This window comes from Heterocephalus glaber, unplaced genomic scaffold, assembly GCF_053883595.1.
Source record: "Heterocephalus glaber isolate CG9 unplaced genomic scaffold, H.glaber_assembly_v1.0 deba00001868, whole genome shotgun sequence".
Classification (NCBI taxonomy): Eukaryota; Metazoa; Chordata; class Mammalia; order Rodentia; family Bathyergidae; genus Heterocephalus; species Heterocephalus glaber.
This window is the reverse complement of record NW_028258506.1, coordinates 429,304-451,476: the sequence shown is the minus strand read 5'-3', so window position 1 is coordinate 451,476 and position 22,173 is coordinate 429,304. Positions and strand designations below refer to the sequence as shown.

General features: G+C 35.4%; 1 protein-coding gene and 1 pseudogene across 2 annotated transcripts in view; both read right to left on the bottom strand.

The window, feature by feature from the left end:
- The window catches only part of LOC147820493 (vomeronasal type-2 receptor 116-like), a 188,484-nt pseudogene that overhangs the window by 54,348 nt on the left and 111,963 nt on the right, over positions 1-22,173 (bottom strand). The gene's annotated exons all lie outside the window — the stretch shown is intronic.
- LOC147820497 (olfactory receptor 7D4-like) lies at positions 5,483-16,772 on the bottom strand. The gene has a single exon (XM_087204161.1). It carries the CDS (start codon positions 16,745-16,747, stop codon positions 16,130-16,132), a length of 618 nt encoding a protein of 205 aa, XP_087060287.1. The 5' UTR covers positions 16,748-16,772; the 3' UTR covers positions 5,483-16,129.

The window sequence follows — 22,173 nt, the reverse complement described above, 5'->3', positions numbered from 1 at the left end:
GCTTATCACTTACTATTTTTAATTACTGACAAGTGAAGTTTTCACTAATGTCACATTCGAATTTATGTCATAAGTTTATGTGGATGTTTTTTAGCCTGATTTATACAAATTAAGTTAGCATAAAGAAGGATAGGAATTACATGCTAAATAATTTATGTTCAAACAAAGGCTAGCGACCTCTTATAACCTTGAAAGAGAAACATCAGAAAACACAAGAATGATGAAAAATTCCTGAGAGATAACTGGCTTAACAAAATGTGTTCAAATGAACAGGTAATTTTAATTTAATTTTCAGATAATACAATCTTAGACCTGGTAGTACTTATACATCAAATAAACCAAAGACTTTTTTTTTATCATCTTATGAAAAAAAAATAAAATGATTGGGCCGGGTATTTAGCTCAATGGTTCCACCATCTGCCTTGCAAGCGCAAGGACCCAAGTTTGATCCCCGGTACCAAAAAAAAAAAAAAAAAAATGGTATTTGAACTTTTAAAAATTTCTTTCCAATTGAATCATACCTTTTAAGACAGTATAACTTTCTATTCTGTTTTTTAAAAGTGTTGGCTGTACTTTACTGGGATCATGTTCTTCTGAACTCTAATAGTCTTGGTCTCCCACACTGTTCAGTGAGGAGGTGGATAACATATAATCAAGGAGAGTCATTGAGGAATTGGGTTTTTTGTAATTCTGTAATATTGCTTAAGGTTTTAGGCTACAAGTGTACATAGTTTACCTGTGAATATTTCAATTCAAACTATGTAGTCTAGGATATGTTTCATTTTTCCAATGAATTTTCTTCTTGAAAAATGGTCAAGCAATACGGGAGCACATAATCTAACAGGAGTCTCAGAATTTCATCTCCTAGGCTTCTCAGAGGATTCAGACCTGCAACCTGTCCTCCTTGAACTGTTCCTGTCCATGTACCTGGTCACATTTCTTGCAAACCTGTTCATCATCCTGGGCTTCAGCATTGACTCCCACCTCCACACCCCCATGTGCTTCTTCCTCTCCAACCTGTCCCTGGCTGACATCTGTTTCACCTCCTCCACTGTCCCAAAGATGATTGTGGACATCCTAACTCACAACAGGGTCATCACCTATGTGGGCTGCCTGACACAGATGTCTTTTTATCTCATCTCGTCTTTGGATGTATGGACAACATGCTTCTGACTGTGATAGCCTGTGACTATTTTGTAGCCATCTGCCACCCCAAGCACTATGGAGTAATTATGAACCCTCACTGCTGTCTTTAGTTTTGGTGTCTTTCTTTCTCAGCCTTTTGGTTTCCCAGCTGCACAATTTCATTGCCTTATGACTAATCTGGTTCAAAGATCTAAGAATTGCTAATTTTTTCTGTCATCCTTCTCAAATTCTTATTATTTCCTGTTCTGATACATTGATAAAAATCTAGTCATATATTTTGTTGGCATCATATTTGGATTTTTTTCCCATTTCTGGTACTCTTTTCTCTTACTGTAAAGTTGTTTCCACCATTTTGAGAATCTCATCATCTGGAGGGGGTTACAGGGGCTTTTCTACTGGTAGCTCTCACCTCTTATTTTTTTGCTTATTTTATGTAACAGGTCTTGGTGTACATTTTGATTCAGCCGTGTCATATTCTCCCAGCAAAGTTATGGTGGCCACACTGATATACACTGTTGTCAATCCCATGATGAATCCCTTCATCTATAGCCTGAGGAACAGGAACAATCTTGGCATCCTAAAGAGACTGCAATTGGACAGCCTTAGCCCAGGACCTTTGTTATCCATTTGTAATGTAGTTTTGGAAACATGCTAAAACTGAACACACAAAACTCACTGTAAATTCTGCTTACTTGGTTATATTATTTCACGTATTTGATTTGTTCAATTTAATTTCACATTTTTAATAGAACCATAGATTATTAAGAGGATGTGGAATTTGGGATTTTGGAATTGGTGCAAATGTCAGATGGGAATTTGATAAGTTTCTGGAGTTTGACATGATTGATGATTTCAAAAAAATGACTTTGTAATTAAGGTTTCAAAACTGTGCTGAAAAGTGGTTAAAATGGTCCATTTAGTTATACATATATTACTGCAATGAACAATGGAAATAAAAGCTGAGTACTTTTTTTAAGGATGAAATTAAAAGTGAATAATACACTTGAGATTCCTCCCAAGGAAAGGAAGAGTCAAAGCCTTGGGTGGACACTCTTTTCTTCAAATTCCATTAAATTTTGGAAGTCCTTAGGGCCAGAATGACATGGACCATCTTTGGTAATCATAAGCTGTGAGCACTTAGCTTCCAAGGTATTATAATAAATAGTTCATAATCAACCTCTTCCTCCAGGCTTTTATTTGGATTGTTTCAGTCCAGTTGCCAATTGCTGTGTCTCCTTCTTCATGATTGTTTGAAATAGGAGGCTTGTGTCTGACATTGTTGATCCCCTGGGTTGATCTAGAGTCTTCACTGGTTCTCAGGTAGATGAGGAATTGGGATCATGGTTTTTTTTACATAATCACTAGAGAGAAAATATAGCTCAGTTAAGTGTTGAAATGGAGGATGGGTGTAGTATAAATGATTTGAACCATTGTTATATTTCATGAAGATATAGAAGATAGCTTGGACAGTGAGATGGAATGATAGCATTGTGTGCAGTTTCAAATATGAATAAGGCGAAATTTATATTCTTGGTTGCCTTGTGGAACACATGTCTCAGTCAAAATTTCTTTCCTTCCCACACTATTTCTACACATCATAGGCATCTAATCCATAACAGCAGATTATGAGTGTCTGAACTGTTTCTTCTGCACTTTAGAAAAGTTTTGATGGTGATCATGAAATTGAAAATGACCATATAATCATGAAACAATATCGAGCAATTCCTAAATAGCAGCATCTGGATTCTGTGTTCAATGTAAACTGTTGCATTGTATTTGCACAATGTTCCTGAAGTACAAACTCCTATATTATTATTTTAAAAGCAAAAATGAAAAAAAGCATATTGTGTATTTAACTATAAGCTTTTTGGTAGATTAAAAAGGAAGTGTTTACACACAGAAGTCTAATGTCAGACACAGGGCACTTTGCCAGGTGAGTCCTGCACATAGTCTCTGACAATTCAAGCACCCTTTTCTCTTCCCTTGTTTCTCACTGAGCCCTACCTTTCAGAGATTTCAAGTAGAACACAGTCAAGGGATGAGATTACACAGGCTGCATCCATTGTGGGTAGGATATCTGAGAATAGAGACAAAAATCAAAGAAAGAGAAGGCTCACAATAGTTAGCGCTGATCTTTTTATTGTTCCTTACTTCAGGCTTTCCATGTAGCTATACACAACTTCTTCCAATCTTATAACCATCTTTCTTAATCTCAACCAAAGTAATCAACGCAGGAGTTGATTTCATTCCTTTGGAAACTGGAAAGACTTTGATGGAAAGAGAAATAACTGTAGTTACAAGTCTGGATCTCTGCTGTAAACTTACTGATGCTTAATTAGCAAAGGAAAATATTCATAGAGCAGACACAGAACTTTACAATTTAATTCTGAAACATATTTGTCTCTTAATATTTCTGTAATAAAGGGCAGGTTGTTTCTATCTCTGTGAATCAGCATTGGTATCTGAGATGATTCCATCTTGATACAACTTAATCATTGAGTATGGATTAAACAGATAATATATTCTCTTATTAATAGATGAATAACAAAGTTAAAATGAATCTTAGATATTATTTTACTAATAATAAAAGCTTCAATTTCAAATCTTTGACATAAAATATGCCAATATCTGAAGTTGTCATTTTCATTCTTCTATAAGGGGGCATTTTATTTTTGCCTTTGTATAAACACAGGCTTGTATTTGGACAAGATTGACAGACTGATTTCATTGCTGATTCCTCAGATACTTTATCCTGCTACACAGGAGGAATTAGAAATAAAAACATTGTGAGGGCCAGAGATTTAGCTTAGTGATTTCACCACCTGCTGTGCAAGCACAAGGACCCGAGTTCAATCTCCGGTACAAAAAAAAAAATACATTGTTAAACATTGAATAGATTCTTCCTTGGATCAAAATCATTAGGCATAGTCACTATTGCATCAACACACTTGGTGACTTCTTGCTTGTACTTTCACCTCTTTTAGGAATGTCCCCTACAGCTGGAGACAAGGTAAAATGGCTCTGGTTTGTGTGTACATTGTGTACCCATGAGCCTTATATCTTCATTTAGTGGTATCGAGTAAAATATTTGATTATTCAAAGGTCAAAGACACTCATGGGTATAAAAATAGTAAAATATACAAAAAGGAAAAGGGGTAATGTTGTGAATGGGATGAGGTACATTTTGGCGTTTTACATTATTTCAGGCTCTACAGTCCTGTGACAATTTTATCCATCAATAAACTTGATATTTGCATAAAGTAATTTGCTGGATTAAAAAAAAACTAGAGTGATTACTTAAGTGCCAAACATTCTTCAAGTGCACACACATTGTGGAGATGGGTGATATTATCTGTATTTCCATCAAGAATGAAGAGCACAGAGCATTGGAGACTTACACACATTGTACACTTAGTAGCATCACAGTGCTACAGGACTATAATGTGCATTTCATAATGCTCATCCCAGGGTACAGTCTCCTCTACTGGAACCAAGTGGAAATATTACCTATGCAAGATAAACTGTCTCAGTAACTAATTATGGAGAGTATGACTGGAATTACCTCAGGATATTTTTGAAAATAAATCTTAAGACAAATATTATGGTTTATATAAAGAATGATCCCCAAACGTCTCATGAACTCAGAGGCTGGCTTTTTGGAAGGCATATGGACCATGTTGGTGCTCAGCTGTCTTCCTGTTAGGAGAGGGGTCTAGTTAGAAGGGGGTCACTTGGGTGTGATTTGAAGGGTATGTATCTCTCCCCCCTTCCTCCCTGCTCTCTCTGCTTCCTCACCTCTATTAAGTGAGAAGTTTCTCTCTCCCACACCCTCCCACCATGCTGTTTCTGACTTGGAGCCTGCCAAGGAAGGACTCTAATTATGAGCTAAAATAAAATTCACTTTCTTTAAGTTGTATATATTGTGTATTGTATCTCAGCAACAAGAAATGTGACTAAACCAAATAATATGATGTATTGGGTATGGACTTATTTTGGGGAGCGACAAAAATGTAAGTGATTAATTAGGAAAATTAAATGGAAATTAATAGAAAAATTGAATGTACATTAATTGTTGTTCAGACTATACATCCTCCACCCATATATTATATGGAAATTCTCAATTCTGTGATATGATGAATGGAACAAGAATTTTATATGGATTGTCATGATAATAAACTGAGAAGTTAGCTCACATCCAGAGAGCAACTTATACTACACAGACCAACATATATCTACATGTGGATGTAAACTAGCACATTTCAGGGCAATAGATATTATAGACTATTTCAAAGAGCTTTAACTATTTTTAAAATACAATTTTAAAAAAAACAGCTTTTAGATGCTAAACCAATATTAGATATATTTTGAATAAACTTTGAAGCAATCTGTTCATTGATAAATAAACCTATACTGATTTATGGACATTGAGAGGAAAATCTATTCACCTGATTTTTGATAGTCATTCCCTTTGGGGACAGGTGTGTGGGAGACTGGAATCATGCAGATTTACCAAGATCTAAAGTTTCATCGACAATAATTTCAATCTCTATGAAGAATCAATTATGAAGCCTATATTCTTATATATTTATTTTTTACATAGTAGTAATAGGTATATATTAGGATAGGTAATACCAAGGAATTATTTTCTAAATGTCAGGAAATACTACAAGGTGGTGTTTGTCAACCACAGTTTAAGAAAATATCTCTAAGAATTTCAAATGAAGATATTCTGATTAAATAGGTGTTAAATTGAGCAGAGACTACCTGGGCATTTAAAAATGTTCCCAGGAAATATATCGATAAAGGAAGTCAAGATCCCCTATCTGAGCTTTCTTAAAGATTTTAAGTACTTTTTCCAAATTCTCTATAAGTTTAGCATTATCTTCAATTACAAATGAGGAAAAAGTGAAGGTGTTTCCTGTAATTTTCATGTTTTCTTTCTCTCTATTGTTGTTGTTGCATTTTTCCCAATTGCATTTTAATGAGATTTAATAAACCTGTGTTTTATTCAGGTAGCTGAAGGAAGAGAATTACAATCTTCGTTTCAGAAAGAATTGATATAAACATCTTCTAACTAGGCATAAGATGGTTGGGACTGAAAGCTTCAGTTTTGAGATTTTTCTGGGACTAATATTCACTACCATAAATAAACAAAATTTATAATCAGAAAAAAAACATAGAATTCACAGGCCACTGTAGCAAAGAAAAGAAAGATCATAAAAAATTTTTTAAATTATCAAATGCTTGTTTTGATTAAGTGCTAAAATAATGCTGTCCTTTTTCTTACAGAATGCTCAGCTAGGCTAAAATGAATTTGTGCCATTATGTTAAATATAATAGAGCATTAGATTGTTTCTTAATGTATTTTATTTAGAATAATTTTCTTCTTAAAGGGAAACGGGTAATAGTTTTTATTTCTTTCTTAAAATTATTGCCTTTGTTTTACAGTGGTAATGCAATCATCATGTGTAATGATGTTGATCTTTTTCAGTTGAATAAAGAACATTGATATAGATGTGAATAACACAGAAATCCATTTTGAAAGATGTTTAATAAGATTGCATTTATCATACCTGAGAAGAGCTGCTACAGGATATGGATGTCAAGTGGAATTATTTTACCTTTGAATACATGAATTCAAAATACAGAGAGTGTTGTGTACTTATATTTTTAAATGTACTTTTACTGGCACATTTTAGGTATACAATATAATGACATTCATCATTAGAGATTTGTACCTTTATATAATCTATCTTGGTTCCTATCTTTCCCCATTCTCCTGCCCACCTTTCAAAGCCTCAACCTGGCACTATTTACAAAGTCTTTGTTTCCATTTTTAGCTTTTCTCATATTAATTCCATTCCCTTCTTTCCTTTCTGCAACCCCTCCCACTTCGCCTATCCCTCTGGACTTTTCTTCCTGTTTCACATAATCTATTATACGTTTTGATCCTTATTGACATTTTCAGTTTCCCACAACAGATACACTTTTTAATATGTACACATGTGTCCATTTATTTCACGTTAGTATGCAGCCTCAAAGCGCACCCATTTAGCTATAAATGTCTCTAATTTCTCATTCTTTATGGTTGAATACAACATTTTATTAAAAAACCACATTTTCTTTATCCAGTCTTCACTTGATGGGCAGTTGGGCTGTTGTGAAGTTTAGCTGTGAACATGGGTGCACATATATAGCTGTGGTATGATGCTTTTAATTCTTTTGGGAATATGTCCAGCAGGGGAATAGCTGGGTCAAATCGGAGTGCTAATCCTAGTTCTCTGAGGTATCTCCATACTGATTTCCACTGTGGTTGCACCAGTATACACTCCCACCAGCAGTGGAGAAGAGTTCCTTTTTTTCCCACAGCTTCACTAGCATTAGTTATTGGTTAATTTCATGATAGCAGCCATTCTTTCTACAGTGAGGTGGAATCTCAGCATTATTTTCAATTGCATTTCTCAAACGAACAGTGATGAACATTTTTCTTATGTTTATTTGCTATTTCTCCTTCATTTCTGTGATTTGCTCATTTCAGATGCCCATTTTTGAAAGGGGTCTTTAAATTGGAGAGGCTGATTTATTTTAAGTTCTTTATATATTCCAGATAGTAGACCTTTGTCTGAGGAACAACGGGTAGAAAGATTTTCCCACAATATATGTTGTCTCTTCACACTGATGGGTGTTTCTCTGTGCAAAAGTTTTTTAAATAGTAAGAGATCCCACTCATTGATTATTTGTGCTAGTTCATTTGTAACTGAGGCTTTGTTCATGAAATCTTTTCCTATAACAATGTCTTCAAGAATTTTAAATAATCTCTCTTCCAGTCGGTTTAGTATTTCTGTTTTAATATTTAGATCTTTAATCCATTTCAATTTTTGTTTAGTGCATATTGAGAAATATAGGTTTAGTTTTAACCTTTGACAAGTTGAAACCCAATTTTTCCAGCACCATTTATTAAAGAGGCTATCTTTCTTCCAGTGAGGATGTTTGGCTCCTTTGTCAAAGAAGAGGTGGCTGAGTGTGTCTGGAGTTGTTTCTGCATCTTCTAATCAATTTCACTGGTCTTTGGGTCTGTTTCTTTTCCAGTACTGTGATGTTTTTAATCACAGTAGCTTTGTAGCATAGTTTCAAGTTGGGGGTTGTGATGCCCCCTACCTTGTCTTTGTTGCGTAGAAATGCTTTTGCTATTCTAAGTCATTCCTATTCCAAATGAAGTTTTGGATTGATTTCTCAAGGTCTGTGATGTGTGGTGTTGGAATTTCAATTTGGATTGCATTGAACCTATATAGCAGTTTTGAAATCTGGCTATATTCATTATATTGGTTCTTTCTACACAGGAGTAAGGGATATCTTTCCATTTTCTGATATCTGCCTCAATTTCTTTTTCTCAGTGTGTTATAGTTTTCAGTGTAAAGGTCTTTGATTTCTTTCTTTAGGTTGATTCCTAGATATTTCAGTTTTTTAGATCCTATGGTGAAGTTTATTCTTCAGTTCATCCTTCAGTGAGTCTGTTGTTCAAGTACAGCAAAGCCATTGATTTTTGTTTGTTGACCTGGAATCCAGCTACTCTACTGAATTTGGTTATTAAGTCTAGCAGACTTTTGGTGGAGGTCTAGGGGTCTTCTATAGAGTACCATATTGGCTGCAAATAATGACAATTTAACTTCCTCATTTACTGTCATTATTCATTTTATTTCTTTCTCTGGTCTAATTGCTGTGGCTAATGTTTCCAAAAGTATATTGCACAGGAATGGTTATAGTGGACATACTTGTCTGGTTTCTGATTTTAGTTTGAAGGATTTCAGTTTTTGACCACTTAGTAGGATATTGGCTGTTGGTTTTTCATAGATGGCTTTTAACAGATTGAGTTAGAGACCGTCTACGACGAGCTTTGTAAGATTTTTTTTATCATGAATGCATGTTGGATTTTGTATAATGCTTTCTCTGCACCTATTGAGATGATCATATGTTTTCTGTTCTTAGCTCTATCAATATAGTGAATTACATTTATTGATTTGTATATGTTGAACCATCACTGAATCCCTGGTATAAATCCCACTTGTCAGTGTGTGATCTTTTGCATTGTTTGTAGGATCTTATTGAGGATTTTTGTAGATATGTTCATTAGTAAGATTAGCCTATAGTTCTCTTTTTTGGTTGGGTGCTTTTCTGCTTCTGGGATCAATGTGATGCTTGCTCCCAGGAAAGAATTTGGGAATATTTCTTCCCTTTCAATTTCATTTAAGTGTTTAAACAGTAGTGGCAATAGTTCTTCTCCAAGTGTCTTGTAGAATTCAGTAGTGAAGATATCAAGACCTTGGTCCTCCTTTGATGGTAAATTTTTACTTACATTTTCAATTTCTTTGATTGATAGTGGGTTGTTTAGAATTTTTAGGTCTCCATTCAACTTTGGTAATTCATAGGTATCTAGGAATCTATCCATTTCTTCTGTGTTCTCCATCTTATTGGCCTATAAGTTCTCAAAGTAGGTATTGATATTCCTCTGGATTTCTGCTGGGTCTGTTGTAATTTCACCCTTTTCATTTTCAATTGTATGGATTTGGGTTTTTTCTTTCCTTTTTTAGTAAAGCTGTGTATGAACCAACTCTTCACTTCATTGATTTTTTGTAGCATTCTCTTAGTCTTATTGAACTGATTTCTGCTCTAATCTTTATAATTTCTTCCCTTGTATGAGCTTTGTCTTTGTCCCGCTCTTCTTTTTCTAGAAGCTTCAAGTTCAACATCAGGTTAATTGAGCTCAGTCTGTTTTTCTAATATGAATATTCACTGCTATGATTTTCCCTTGTAAGAGTGCTTTCATTACGTACCATAGATACTGGTATTTTGTATTGGCATTGGCATTTAATTGTAGAAACTGTCTGATTTTTTCTTTAATTTCCTCTGTGAACCTTCGGTTATTTAGAAGTGTGTTGTTCAATTTCCATGTGTTTTTAAAATTCTTGGAGTTTCTTGTATTGATCTCCAATTTCATCACACTGTAGTCTGAGGAAAACTTCAATTTCTTTGCACTTACTTAAACATGCTCTGTGAATGAGTACATGGTCTATTTTAGAGAATGATGCATGTGCAGCTGAGAAGAATGTGTATTCTTATTTTGTGGTGTGGAATACTCTGTAAATATCTGTTATGCCCATTTGTTCAAGAGTGTGATTGAGTTCTAGCATTGCATTTTTTGTTTTTTGTCTAGTTGATATATCTGTAAGTGGGATACTGAGGTCCCCCACTTCTATTTTATTACTGCTTATTTGATTTTTCATGTCCATTAGTGTTTGTTTTATATAGTTTGGGACACTAGTGTTTGGTGGTCATATATTTATGATTGCCACCTTTTCCTCTTGGATTGTTCCCTTTCTAAGGATGTAGTGTCCTTCTTTGTCTCTCTTAATCAGTGTTGGTTTGAAATCCACTTGATCTGCAAAGAGGATAGCTGCTCCTGCTTTTGTGAGGGGTTTCTGTCACATGGATTGTTGTTTTCCACCCTTTAATTTGCAGTTTATGAGTTTCTTTTTGAACTAAAGTGTGTTTCTTATATATAGGATATTGTTGGATCTTGTTTCTTGATCCATTCTGCCAGTTTATTTCTTTTCATTGGTGAATTGAGACCATTAATATTGATGGTTATAACTTATATGTATTGACTTTTCCTTGTCATGACTCTTTCTTTTCATTGGATTCTCTCCCCTTGCATTTAATTTCTTGTCAACACCCTGACAGATTCATTCTGGCGGGTTTTCTGGGGTTGTGATCCTCATTTTCTTTTCCTCAGATATTTAAAATAAAATTAAGTGTGCCAGTTTGGTTTTTATGAAGTTCCTCTGGTGCTCTTTGTTCTGAAAGTATCTTATTTCTCCATCAGTTTTGAAAGGTAGTTTTGTAGGGTACATCAATCTGGGTTGGAAGTTGTTTTCCTTTAGGGCTTAAAATACTTCACTCCAGTCTTGTCTTGCCTTAAAGGTTTGTGTTTAGAAGTCTGCTGTGATTCTGCTGGGTTTTCCTTTGTATATGAGTTGTTTCTTCACTCTGTAGAATTTTATTCTTCTGTTGGGTTTATGGAATCTTAACTATTTTATGCCTATGTGTAGATTTTTTTTTTTTGATCACTGCTAGCTGGAGTCCTATTTGACTCACTCTTCTGTAATTTAAATTCTTTTCCCCTGCTTGGGAGGTTTTATGCCATTAATTCTTTGAACAGTTTTTTTTTCTACATCATTTGCACTTTCTCCTGTTTCTTCATTGACTCCAATCAGTCTTATGTTATTCTCTTTGCATTGTCTAGCAACTGCTAGATTGATTTCTCATTGTCCCTTGTTATTTCTAAGAAATTTTTCTTTTCCTGGTCACTAATTGAAATCTTGTCTTCTATATCTGACATTCTGTCCTCACATTGGTTCATTCTGCTGAGTAAACTTTTTTAATCTCCTGGGTAACTGTCACCATTTGTTTTATGGATTCTATTTGTTTCCCATGTTGGAATTCCATCACGATCCTCAGCTTCTCTTTTTTCTGTTTTTATCTGTGTCTGCTCTAGATTTATCCATCATTTCCTCCGCTATGTCCACAATCTCTGATTTTATCTGAGAAATTATTTCTGATTTTACTTTTTCCAGATTCTCTTTAGTTGCCAATTCAGGGTATCCAGGTGGCTGAGTATCAAATTGTTCCATCTCTTTTCCCTTTGGGGTTGCCTTAGGTGATCTGGAAGTCTGTTTTTGAGACTTTCTTATGTGTCTTCTCATTTCAACAGATGAAGCCTGCTGTACATTTGTTGAGTTGAAGTTTTGCTCTCTCAGTGGACTTCAATTCCCAGTAATCCATGGAAAGGCCTTTTCTCTTTTGCTCACCACTGCACCAATTCCTGGGATCACAATGGTGGCCTTCTTAATCCCTGCATGACCCTGTTGTCTGGGTGGGGTTCTGGCTGGGGCTTGTGCACTCTTGGGATGGTATCTGAATGTGCATCTGGCTGGGTCCTGCAACCCTGGGTAGCTGTTTTCTGGGAGGGCCTTTGGCTGGGGGCTATATACCCAAGTCACTGGTATCTGAATAGGCTGCCGGCTGGGGTCTGCACTCACTCACAAGTGGTATCTGGCTTGGCCTCTGGCTGTTGCTTTCTGGCCTTCATAGCTCTTTTCCAGGAACAGCCTTTAACTCAGGTCTGTGGGCCCAGGCTGCTGTTTTCTGGGCAGTGACCTGGCTTGGACCTGTGTGAACTTGCTCAGCCTAGCTACTCCCGGGCTTCTCCCTGGAATCCTTACACACTAACCTATGGAATCTCAAGTGCCTCTGACTATTGCTTGTGTGCCTGTTAAGCACTTTTTAGGGCAGGGCCCTGGCTGGGATCTTCTCCCCTCCCATTTAGCTCTGGCTCACATAGGCTTCTTGCTTCAGTATGATGCAAATTAAACCACAATGACATGTAACTTGTCTTCATTTAGAAAAGTTATTATCCAAAAAATAAATGATAGAAGATATTGGCATTTGGGAAATGAGACCCCTGAACACTATTAATGAGAATGTAAATTGATGTAGTCATTATGGAAACATTAAGGGGTTTCCTCAAAAAGTTAAAAACTAGAAATATTACATTATCCTGCAATTTCTCTACTGCATGTTTGTCCAAAACATCTGAAACCAGTATGTCAGGGCACATGTCCATTCCTATTACCATGGCTTCACTATAGTAGACAAGATATGGGCTAAAAACTAGGATTTATCATTAGATGCTTAAATAAAATGAATAGATATATATTCACTGGAACATTAATCTGTTATAAAATAAAGAAATAAAAATATTCCTTTACTGAGATTCAATTCACTCCAGAAAGAATGGCTATTATTAAGAAATCAACCAATAACAAACACAGGCTAGGATACATGTGGGATAAAAGGAATCCTTTGTTACTGTTGGTTGGAATGCAGACTGGTGCAATCACTGTGAAAATCAGTGTGGTAATTCCTCAAAATACTAAAACTAGTGTTTCCATTTGACCCAGGTAATCTCCTTCTTGGGATCTTCATAAAAGAATTAAAATCATCATACTACATTGATACATGCACACCCATGTTTATAGTGGCACAGTTTGTGATAGCTAAAACTTGGAATCTATCCAAATGTCCATCAACTGATAAATGTATAAATAAGATTTTTTTTTGGTACCACAGATTGAACTAGGGTCCTTGGGCTTGCACAGCAGGCGGCAAAACCACTGAGCTAAATCCCTGGCCCAAGATTTTTTTTACTCAGCCATAAAGAATGAGAAACTAGAGACATTTAAAGCTAAATGGATGCACATTGAGGTCATACTCACACATGTGTAAATAACAAATAGTTTCTCTGGTGTGAGAGTGTAAACAAGGATCAAAATATTTAATAGATAATAATATGAAATAGGAAGATAAGGCCAAAGGGAAAGGGGAAGTGGGAGGGGTATGGGAAGTGGGAGGGGTAGGGAAAGGGAAAGGAATAAAAATGAGAAAAGGAAAAAATGGAAACAAAGTTTTTAAATGGGAGGGATTGATTAGTGGAAGAGAGGACAGGGGAATGGGGAAAAAAATAAGAGCAAGATGTACCGTGTCAAGGTAAAAATTTCAAATGATGGATGCCATCATGTTGCATACCTAAAATGTACCAATAAACTTAATGAATTAAAAAAAAGCATTATTTTGAATAACTAGGTGGTCGTGTGCAACATTCTAAGAGAAATGAGCCATTTGAAAGATAAACAATATAGGAGCTTGCATGTGGAATATAAAATAGTCAAACTCATGAAGTAGAGTGAAAATGGTAGGTTGTAGTGACTGTGCATCAGGGAATTGGATATATCTTCATTAAATTATCCAAAATTTCAGTTAGAGAGGAAACATAACTTTAAGAGATTTAATGTAAATCATGATTAGTACAGTTAATAACAGTAAATGTTATACTTAAAATAGATAGAAAGACAACATACATGGGGAAATATTTGGAAACATATCTGTTAAGGGTCATGTATTCAGAATTTATAAAGAAATCTTATACATCAGAAAGAAAAAGACATGGTTCACTATAGAAAAATGAACAAAAATTTGAGGATATTTCTGCATAGAACATAATGAAATTGCCAACAAGCACTTGTTAAAGATGTTTAATCATGAATAAACTCAAATCAAATGCACAATGGGATACTACTTCACACCTGCATCAACTTGATTGGCTTAGGAGCCTCCCAGGGGATTGGTTGAGCACTCTTCTGCCTGTGTCTGAGGGAGCCATGGAGGCATGGCTTTGAGTACTAGATAAGTGGTGTCTCTCCCTCTCTGACACTTTTCCTTTGGTTTGCTTCCCCATGGACATGAACCAAGCAGCTGTGCTCCAACATGCCCTTCCACCATATCTCTTCTGTAAAGTCAGGCAATCATGGACTGAACTCCCTAAAAACATGAGCCAAATTGAATGTTTTTCCTTTAAGTTGTGGGTATCAGAAAAGCTGACTACTACAAGATCCAATAAGAGGCTATTATTTTTATTAAATACAAAAATAAATGTATTAATGCAAGCTGTTAGAATCTTCATACATTGCAATGTAAAAAGTGTCTGGTCATTCTGGAAGATATTAAACATAAAATGACTTTATAATCCAGCAGTTAGCTCCATTTCCGGATACATTAGTAATTAAAAACAAAATAGTCATTTGATGCTTAACAACTAGGGTGGGTTCTGAAAAAACATTTGTTAAGTGATTTTGTCATTGTGCGAATGTCATACTGTGTGGTGACACAAGCAAATTTGACTAGGACATTGGTGAGCAAAGCAAAGGTTTAGGACAGTGGTGGTGAGCCTGTGGTATGCATGCCACAGCAGGCTGCTTGTATAATTGGAAACTCTAAAAGGTTTGCTATCACTGTTTTAGGACCATCACAGCACATCCTGTCTTTCAGTGACTGAAGCACCGTCAGGTTGTTGAAGAGAAACAAATACAAATGGATTTGTATGACTATACTCAAATGAATAAATTTTCATGCATATCTATTGCAGAACTCTTCACAATATTCAAAAAATGAAATACACCTACATGTCCAGAAAATGCTGAAGTGATAAATAGCTTGTGGGTATACACATTACAATATTATTCATCCAGAAAAAAGAAAAGTAGCAAGTAAGCATTATCAAATAAAAGAGTCCCAGTGAAGGAGAAGGAAAGAGGGAATATGAAAGATACCAAAAAAAATTAAATGAAGATACAAGGAAAGAAGGAAAAAGAAGAAAATAAGGAAAGAAAGAAAGAAGAGATGAGAAAAAGGGCAAGATTCAGAGTATTACAGAATTCTCAAGGCAATATATCATTATGAATAAAACGTTTAACCTGGAATTCAAATGTAAATTCTTGCTTTTATTTTTAAAATATAATCATTGATTTTATGAAAAAAGTAGGACAGCAAAGAGCGGAGTATGTCTTCAGTGTAAGATTCTAGTTGGAGTCCATACTGGTCTGAGTCTCTTCCCTTCAAAAATTAGGTGAATTTGAAAAATATTTCAATAAATGATTTCAAGATTAAACATTCATATATATAAAGATTCAAACATAGTCTTGATATGGGAAATATATTGCTTTGAAAATTTTCATTCTATTTCTTCCAGAAAAAACAAGAATGAAACTAAGTAAGTTTAAGAAATTTGTTATTCATACAATACTTTTGAGAATACAAGGTCAGCACTTGATGTAAGTACTTCCATCATGTTGAAAGTCTCAGAAATGTCCATTAGTTACCAAATGTGAAACTTCATTGACCATGAAGTACTGAGGGAGTTGTTTAAGGGAAACCAATACAAAACTACTCAGCAACAGAGTTACAGGTGCTTTGGAAATACAAGAAATTAAACATGTAATATACTGCAGAAAAAATTAGCATGTAATATGTAAAAATTCACAGCATACCTAAGTTCATACAATGACAACTGGGTTGAGAAGTGATTGGACAATCAAGGACCAGAGGCTGCTCCACTGAGGAGTCTCTCCAGGGCCCCCTTCACATCCTTGTTCCTCAGGCTGTAGATGAAGGGGTTTAGCATGGGGTTCATCACAGTACACATTACAGAGACAACAGAGCTTTCATGGGAAGAAGGAGTAACAGCTGAACTGAAGTAAACTCGAAGTCCTATTCCATAGAACAAGGGCACCACACAGAGGTGAGAGCCACTGGTGGAAAATGTTTTATACTTGCTTGCAGTGGAGAATATCCTCACTAAAGAGAATAAAATCTGACAATAAGAGAAGAGAATCCCAGTGATGGGACACACAACTGATAGGATAAATGACACATACATTAGGATGATACTGACATTGACAAAGATATCAAAAGGGGCCACTTTAATAAGCATAGCCAGTTCACAGTAGATATGTGGGATTTCAGTGCCAATAGAGAAGGGCAGTGGCATCAGGAGGAGAATATGAAGCAGGGAGAAGCAGAAAATAATGATCCAGGACACCAGATCCAGCAGGGCGTGTAGCCAAGGAGTCATGATGATCATATATTTCAGGAGATGGTAAAGGGCCACAAAGTGGTCACAGGCCATCACAGTCAGTAGGAAATTATTCATTTCCACAAAAATATCATAAAAAATACACCTGAATGGGGCACTCTGTGTAGACAATATCTTTATTGTGTGCCTGGATGTTCACCAGCATCTTTGGGACTGTGGTGGAGGTGAATCAGATGTCCACAAAGGACAGGTTGGAGAGGAAGAAGTACATGGGAGTGTGGAGGTGAGAGTCAGCGCTAATGGCCAAGACGAGAAGCAGATTTCCCAGGATGGTGACCATGTACATGGACAAGAACAGTCCAAAGAGAAAGAGCTGTAGTTCAGGATCATCTGAGGGGCCAAGAAGAAATTGTGGTGCACCTGTTTGATTTTCTCCTTTCATGTCACTGGTTTGTCTTTCAGAGAAGGACAAAATAGCAAAATTTAATGAACAAAACCTGAAAGACAGGAAGTCATCACCTCTGGATGGATCTCCTTCACCCTCTTTTGAGCCAATGGCAGTGGTTCCTGCAGCCAAGCTGTAGCTCATTTCATTTTTAAATTCATATGATCATTTACACTTCATGTAATGTAGCTGAAATTTGTTCTTTTTAATAACGTTTCAATATTTCCATTTGAATTTTTAGATGTAGTCAACATTTGTTTGCTATCATCTTTCTAGAAAACTTGAAGACTTTTTATGTACATTCTTTGATAATATGCATACCTCATTAATACCTCTATTATAATGAAGAAAAATATTTTAACACCTTTAAACAACCTTTATTGTCTGAGCAGTTATACTGATGCTGCAGTTCACTTGTTGTGCTTTTATTTTCTTTCTTATAATGCAGGTACTACAGAAACACTGCAGTGTTCAAAACTGACTCTATTCAGGGCAATAGTCTCAGTAAATGAGTTATCATAACTACTTGATACATTATTATTACTCATTGAAACTTGTTACATTGTCATTAAAACTTGCTACATTATTATTTTTCTCATTTTCATCATAACTACTTTGGATATATGTCTCTTCCAGGGTACAACAGGATAGTGTTTCCCAGAAGATAAGCACTAACCTGAAAATGAGTGCTGGTCATTTCCATGGTGATGCCCAGAGGCAAGAAGATTAAACTTCACTATTCTCTTGCTCAGTGAATGCTACCTAATACTGGTAAGGCAGTGTGACTGAGGCTCTCATTTTTTACCTCTAGTTTTCAAGACTGATTATTTTCCAGTTAGGTCTCATTTTGGGGGAAACACAGACTACAGTAGTGTGATATAATAATTTGCTTCTTCAGCAAGAGTTCCTGGATCACAATGCAGGAAATTTAAACCATTTGATCTTTAGAAAAGAATTTAAACTCTCTCAGCTGCAAATACCTCACCTGTACAGTAGAAGCACTTCTACTGTTCACTTCACGTGGGACAAACACAAAATTGAATGCCTTGATGTAACTGTTCTAAGGTTTCTGTAATAAAATGGTCCATTTCTAAACACAAAGTTCTGTTCTTCACCCCTCATTGAAAATGTTTTGGATGACTCTCATTTACCAATACTCCCTCAATCAACTGCTGATACCATAGATGGGATACTGATCAGTATAAATACACCAAGTTTATCACCCCTTTTGGCTGCCATAAAGCTTTTCTCATGAGTGATGATTAGTGTGACTTTTTCTTTCACAGAATCCCTCCCCAGGAAATTCTCCCAAGTGGAAAACTACATGTGGATTACATAGATAAAAGGAGGAGAAAAAAAGTATCTTATAAAAATCAAAAAATCAAATAAAAAGTGTGCTTAGGTGTCCATGCCCTTGAGTCAGTATGTATTGGGTTACACTAGTAGCTGTAATGGTCAAAATATGTATTGACAGACTGACAAAAATGAACAAAAATTATACAAATAAAACAATCTTATAAAGATTATGATTGTAAAAGAAAATTTTTGCAATGAAGTTTTACCTTCTACCTGACATAAAGTTTCAGTATTTTGAATGCCTAGAAAATGTTAATTAATACAAGACAGAAAGCATCATCAAACATGTTTATTCCATCATGTTAGAGAGGAGAGTCTTCCCTAAAGCAGGAAAATTTAAACTGAGAAAGAAGGGATGGCTCATGGACAATCAGAGGAGAAGAGGAGAGAAGCAGTAGTCTAGGCTGTGGGAACAGAAGTCGTGGTTTCTTTATCAGACACTGAGGTTTGTATAGAAGGGAGAAAATTCTGTTATTTGTGGCACTGAGGATGTGACTCTTTTGATCAACATTGTTTTTCCAGGGACTTAGAAGGAATCTGTTACATCGTTTCTGTATAAGTACCCATGTTTAATATATACTATCAAAACAAAAATATTTCCTGTACTGCAACAATAAATCCTCAAGCTGATTATAGGCCTAAACATAAATCAAAAACTGAGTAGAAAGTTATTAAAATCCAGCTATAGCTATTTTAAAAGACTAACAAATAATGAATGAGGAACAACATTTCTAGAAATGGAAGGAAGCTTCCTTAACACAAGGATGCTGGTTAATGTGACCTATCATTAAATACATCAATAAATAAAAACCCAAACATAATTATAATATGAAATCATGCTTCAGTAAATCTAATAAGCATTTATGTGGTTAGCATCCAGTGTGAAGACTGTGAGTAAACAAGCAAAACAGACATTTTACTAATTCAATGAACAATGGTTATTCTCAAAAGAGAAGCTAGAGGAAATGTTACCTAAAAATGCTAGAATATTTGTGTGAACTTCTTGAAAATACCAAGACAGATATTAAGCAATATCCTAGAAAAAGACAATGAAGGTCACAACTCCATGAGGCCCAAAAGAGAGAAGACACCATGCAAAGTAAGACACTAAAGGGAAAGATCAGAAGAAATAAAAGAGCCAACAACAGAAAAACATCATGACAAGGATGAGTCAATATCTCTCAGTTATAAATATCAATGTTAATGGCCTCAATTCACCAATCAAAAGAAATAGACTGACAGAATGGATTAAGAAGCAAAACCTTGCAATATGATGTACACAAGAAACACACCTAACTCATAAGGAAAGTCACAGACTGAAAGTAAAAGGATGGAAACAGTTCTCCACATGACAGGAACCCAGAAAAAAGCAAGCATAGCAATCTTATTTGCAGATAAAGTAGATTTCAAACCAAAACTAATTAAGAAAAATAAAGATGGTCACTACATACTTGTGAAGGGAACAATCCAAGAGGAAGAGGTGATGATCCTAAATATGTATGCACCAAATACGAATGCCCCCAACTATAAAAAACAAATATTAATGGACATGAAAAACCAAATAAGCACTAATACAATTGTAGTGGGGGACCTCAACACCACTCTACCACAAATAGACAGATCATCTAGAAAAAAAATTAACAATGAAATTATAGAACTGAAACAAGATATTGAACAAATGGACTTAATAGATATTTACAGAAATAAGAATACACATTGTTTTCAGGTGCACACGGGTCATTTTCCAAAAGAGATCACATGCTAGCTCATAGGACGTGTCTAAGTAAATGTAAAAGAATCAAAGTTATCCCCTGTATATTATCAGACCATAGTGCAATACAATTGGAGATCAATAACATAAGAAACCGCAAAACTCCCACAAACACCGGGAAATTCAATAACACCCTCCTGAACAACCAATGGGTCACAGAAGAAATTAAAGAAGAAATTAGACAGTTTCTACAAGTAAATGATAATGCCAGTACAGCATACAGGAATCTGTGGGACACAATGAAAGCAGTTCTACACAGGAAATGCATAGCAGTGAATGCCCATATTAGGACAACAGAGAGAACTCAGTTAAATAACTTAATGCAGAAACTCAAGCTTCTAGAAAAAGATCATAACAAACCCAAAGCTCATACAAGAAAGGAAATGATAAAGATCTGAGTAGAAATCAATGCAATGGAGACTAAGAGAACTATACAAAAAATTAATGAATCAGAGTTTGTTTTTTGAAAGAATTAAAAAAAAATCAACCTTTAGCCAACCTTATCAAAAAAAAGAAAGAAAAGACTCAAATTTATGCAATTAAGAATGACAAAGGTGAAGTCACAACAGACCAAGCAGAAATCCAGAGGATCATCAATACCTACTTTGAGAACCTGTACTCTAATAAAATGGAAAACACAGAAGAAATGGACAGATTCCTAGTTACATACAAATTGTCAAAGTTAAATGAAGATATAAACATTCTAAACACATCAATTACAATGAGTGAAATTAAAAATGTAATAAAAAGTTTACCAACAAAGAAAAGCCCAGGTCCTGATGGCTTCACTGCTGATTCTACAAGACATTTAAAGAAGAACTATCACCACAACTCTTTAAGCTCATCAAGGAAATTGAAAGGGAAGCAAGGCTTCCAAATTTATTCCTGGAAGCAAATGTTACTTTGATTCCAAAACCAGGGAAAGACCCAGCCCAAAAAGAGAACTACAAACCAATCTACCTAATGAACATAGATGCAAAAATCCTCAACAAGATCCTGGCAAACAGAATACAGAAGGTCATCAAGAAGATCGTACACCCTGACCAAGTCAGATTTATCCCAGGGATGCAAGGGTGTTTCAACATCCATAAATCAAAAAATGTAATACACTATATTAACAGAGTCAAGGACAAAAACCATATGATCATCTCAATAGATGCAGAAAAGGCATTCAACAAAATCCAACACCCATTCATGATAAAAACCTTACAGAAAATTGGAATAGAAGGTCTTTATCTCAACCTGATTAAGGCTATCTATGAAAAACCAACAGCCAACATCATACTAAATGGTCAAAAACTGAAAACTTTCATGCTAAAATCAGTAAGAAGACAAGGATGGCCACTATCACCTCTCCTGTTCAATACCGTTCTGGAAACATTAGCCACAGCAATTAGACAAGAGAAAGAAATAAAAGGAATAAAGATAGGAAAGGAAGAAGTGAAATTGCCATTATTTGCTGATGATATGATACTTTACATTGAAGACCCAAAAAACTCTGCCAAAAGACTTCTAGACTTAATTGACAGATTCAGAAGAGTAGCTGGATATAAGGTCAACACTCAAAAAACAATAGCCTACTTATACACAAATAGCAGACTCATTGAGAGCGAAATTAGGGAAATAATTCCTTTTACAATAGCATCCAAAAAAATGAAATATCTATGAATCAATCTAACAAAGGAAGAAAAAGACCTCTATGCTGAAAACTACAGCACCCTGAAAAGGAGATCAAGGAGGATATAAGAAAATGGAAAGATATCCCTTGTTCCTGGGTAGGAAGAAGCAATAGAGTGAAAATGGCCATACTTCCAAAACTACTACATAGATTTAATGCAATGCTGATTGAAATTCCAACACCATACTTCACAGAACTAGAGAAAACAATCCAAAAATTCATTTGGAAACAGAAGAAACCTAGAATAGCAAAAGCAATTCTAGGCAACAGAGACATGGCTGGGGGTATCACAA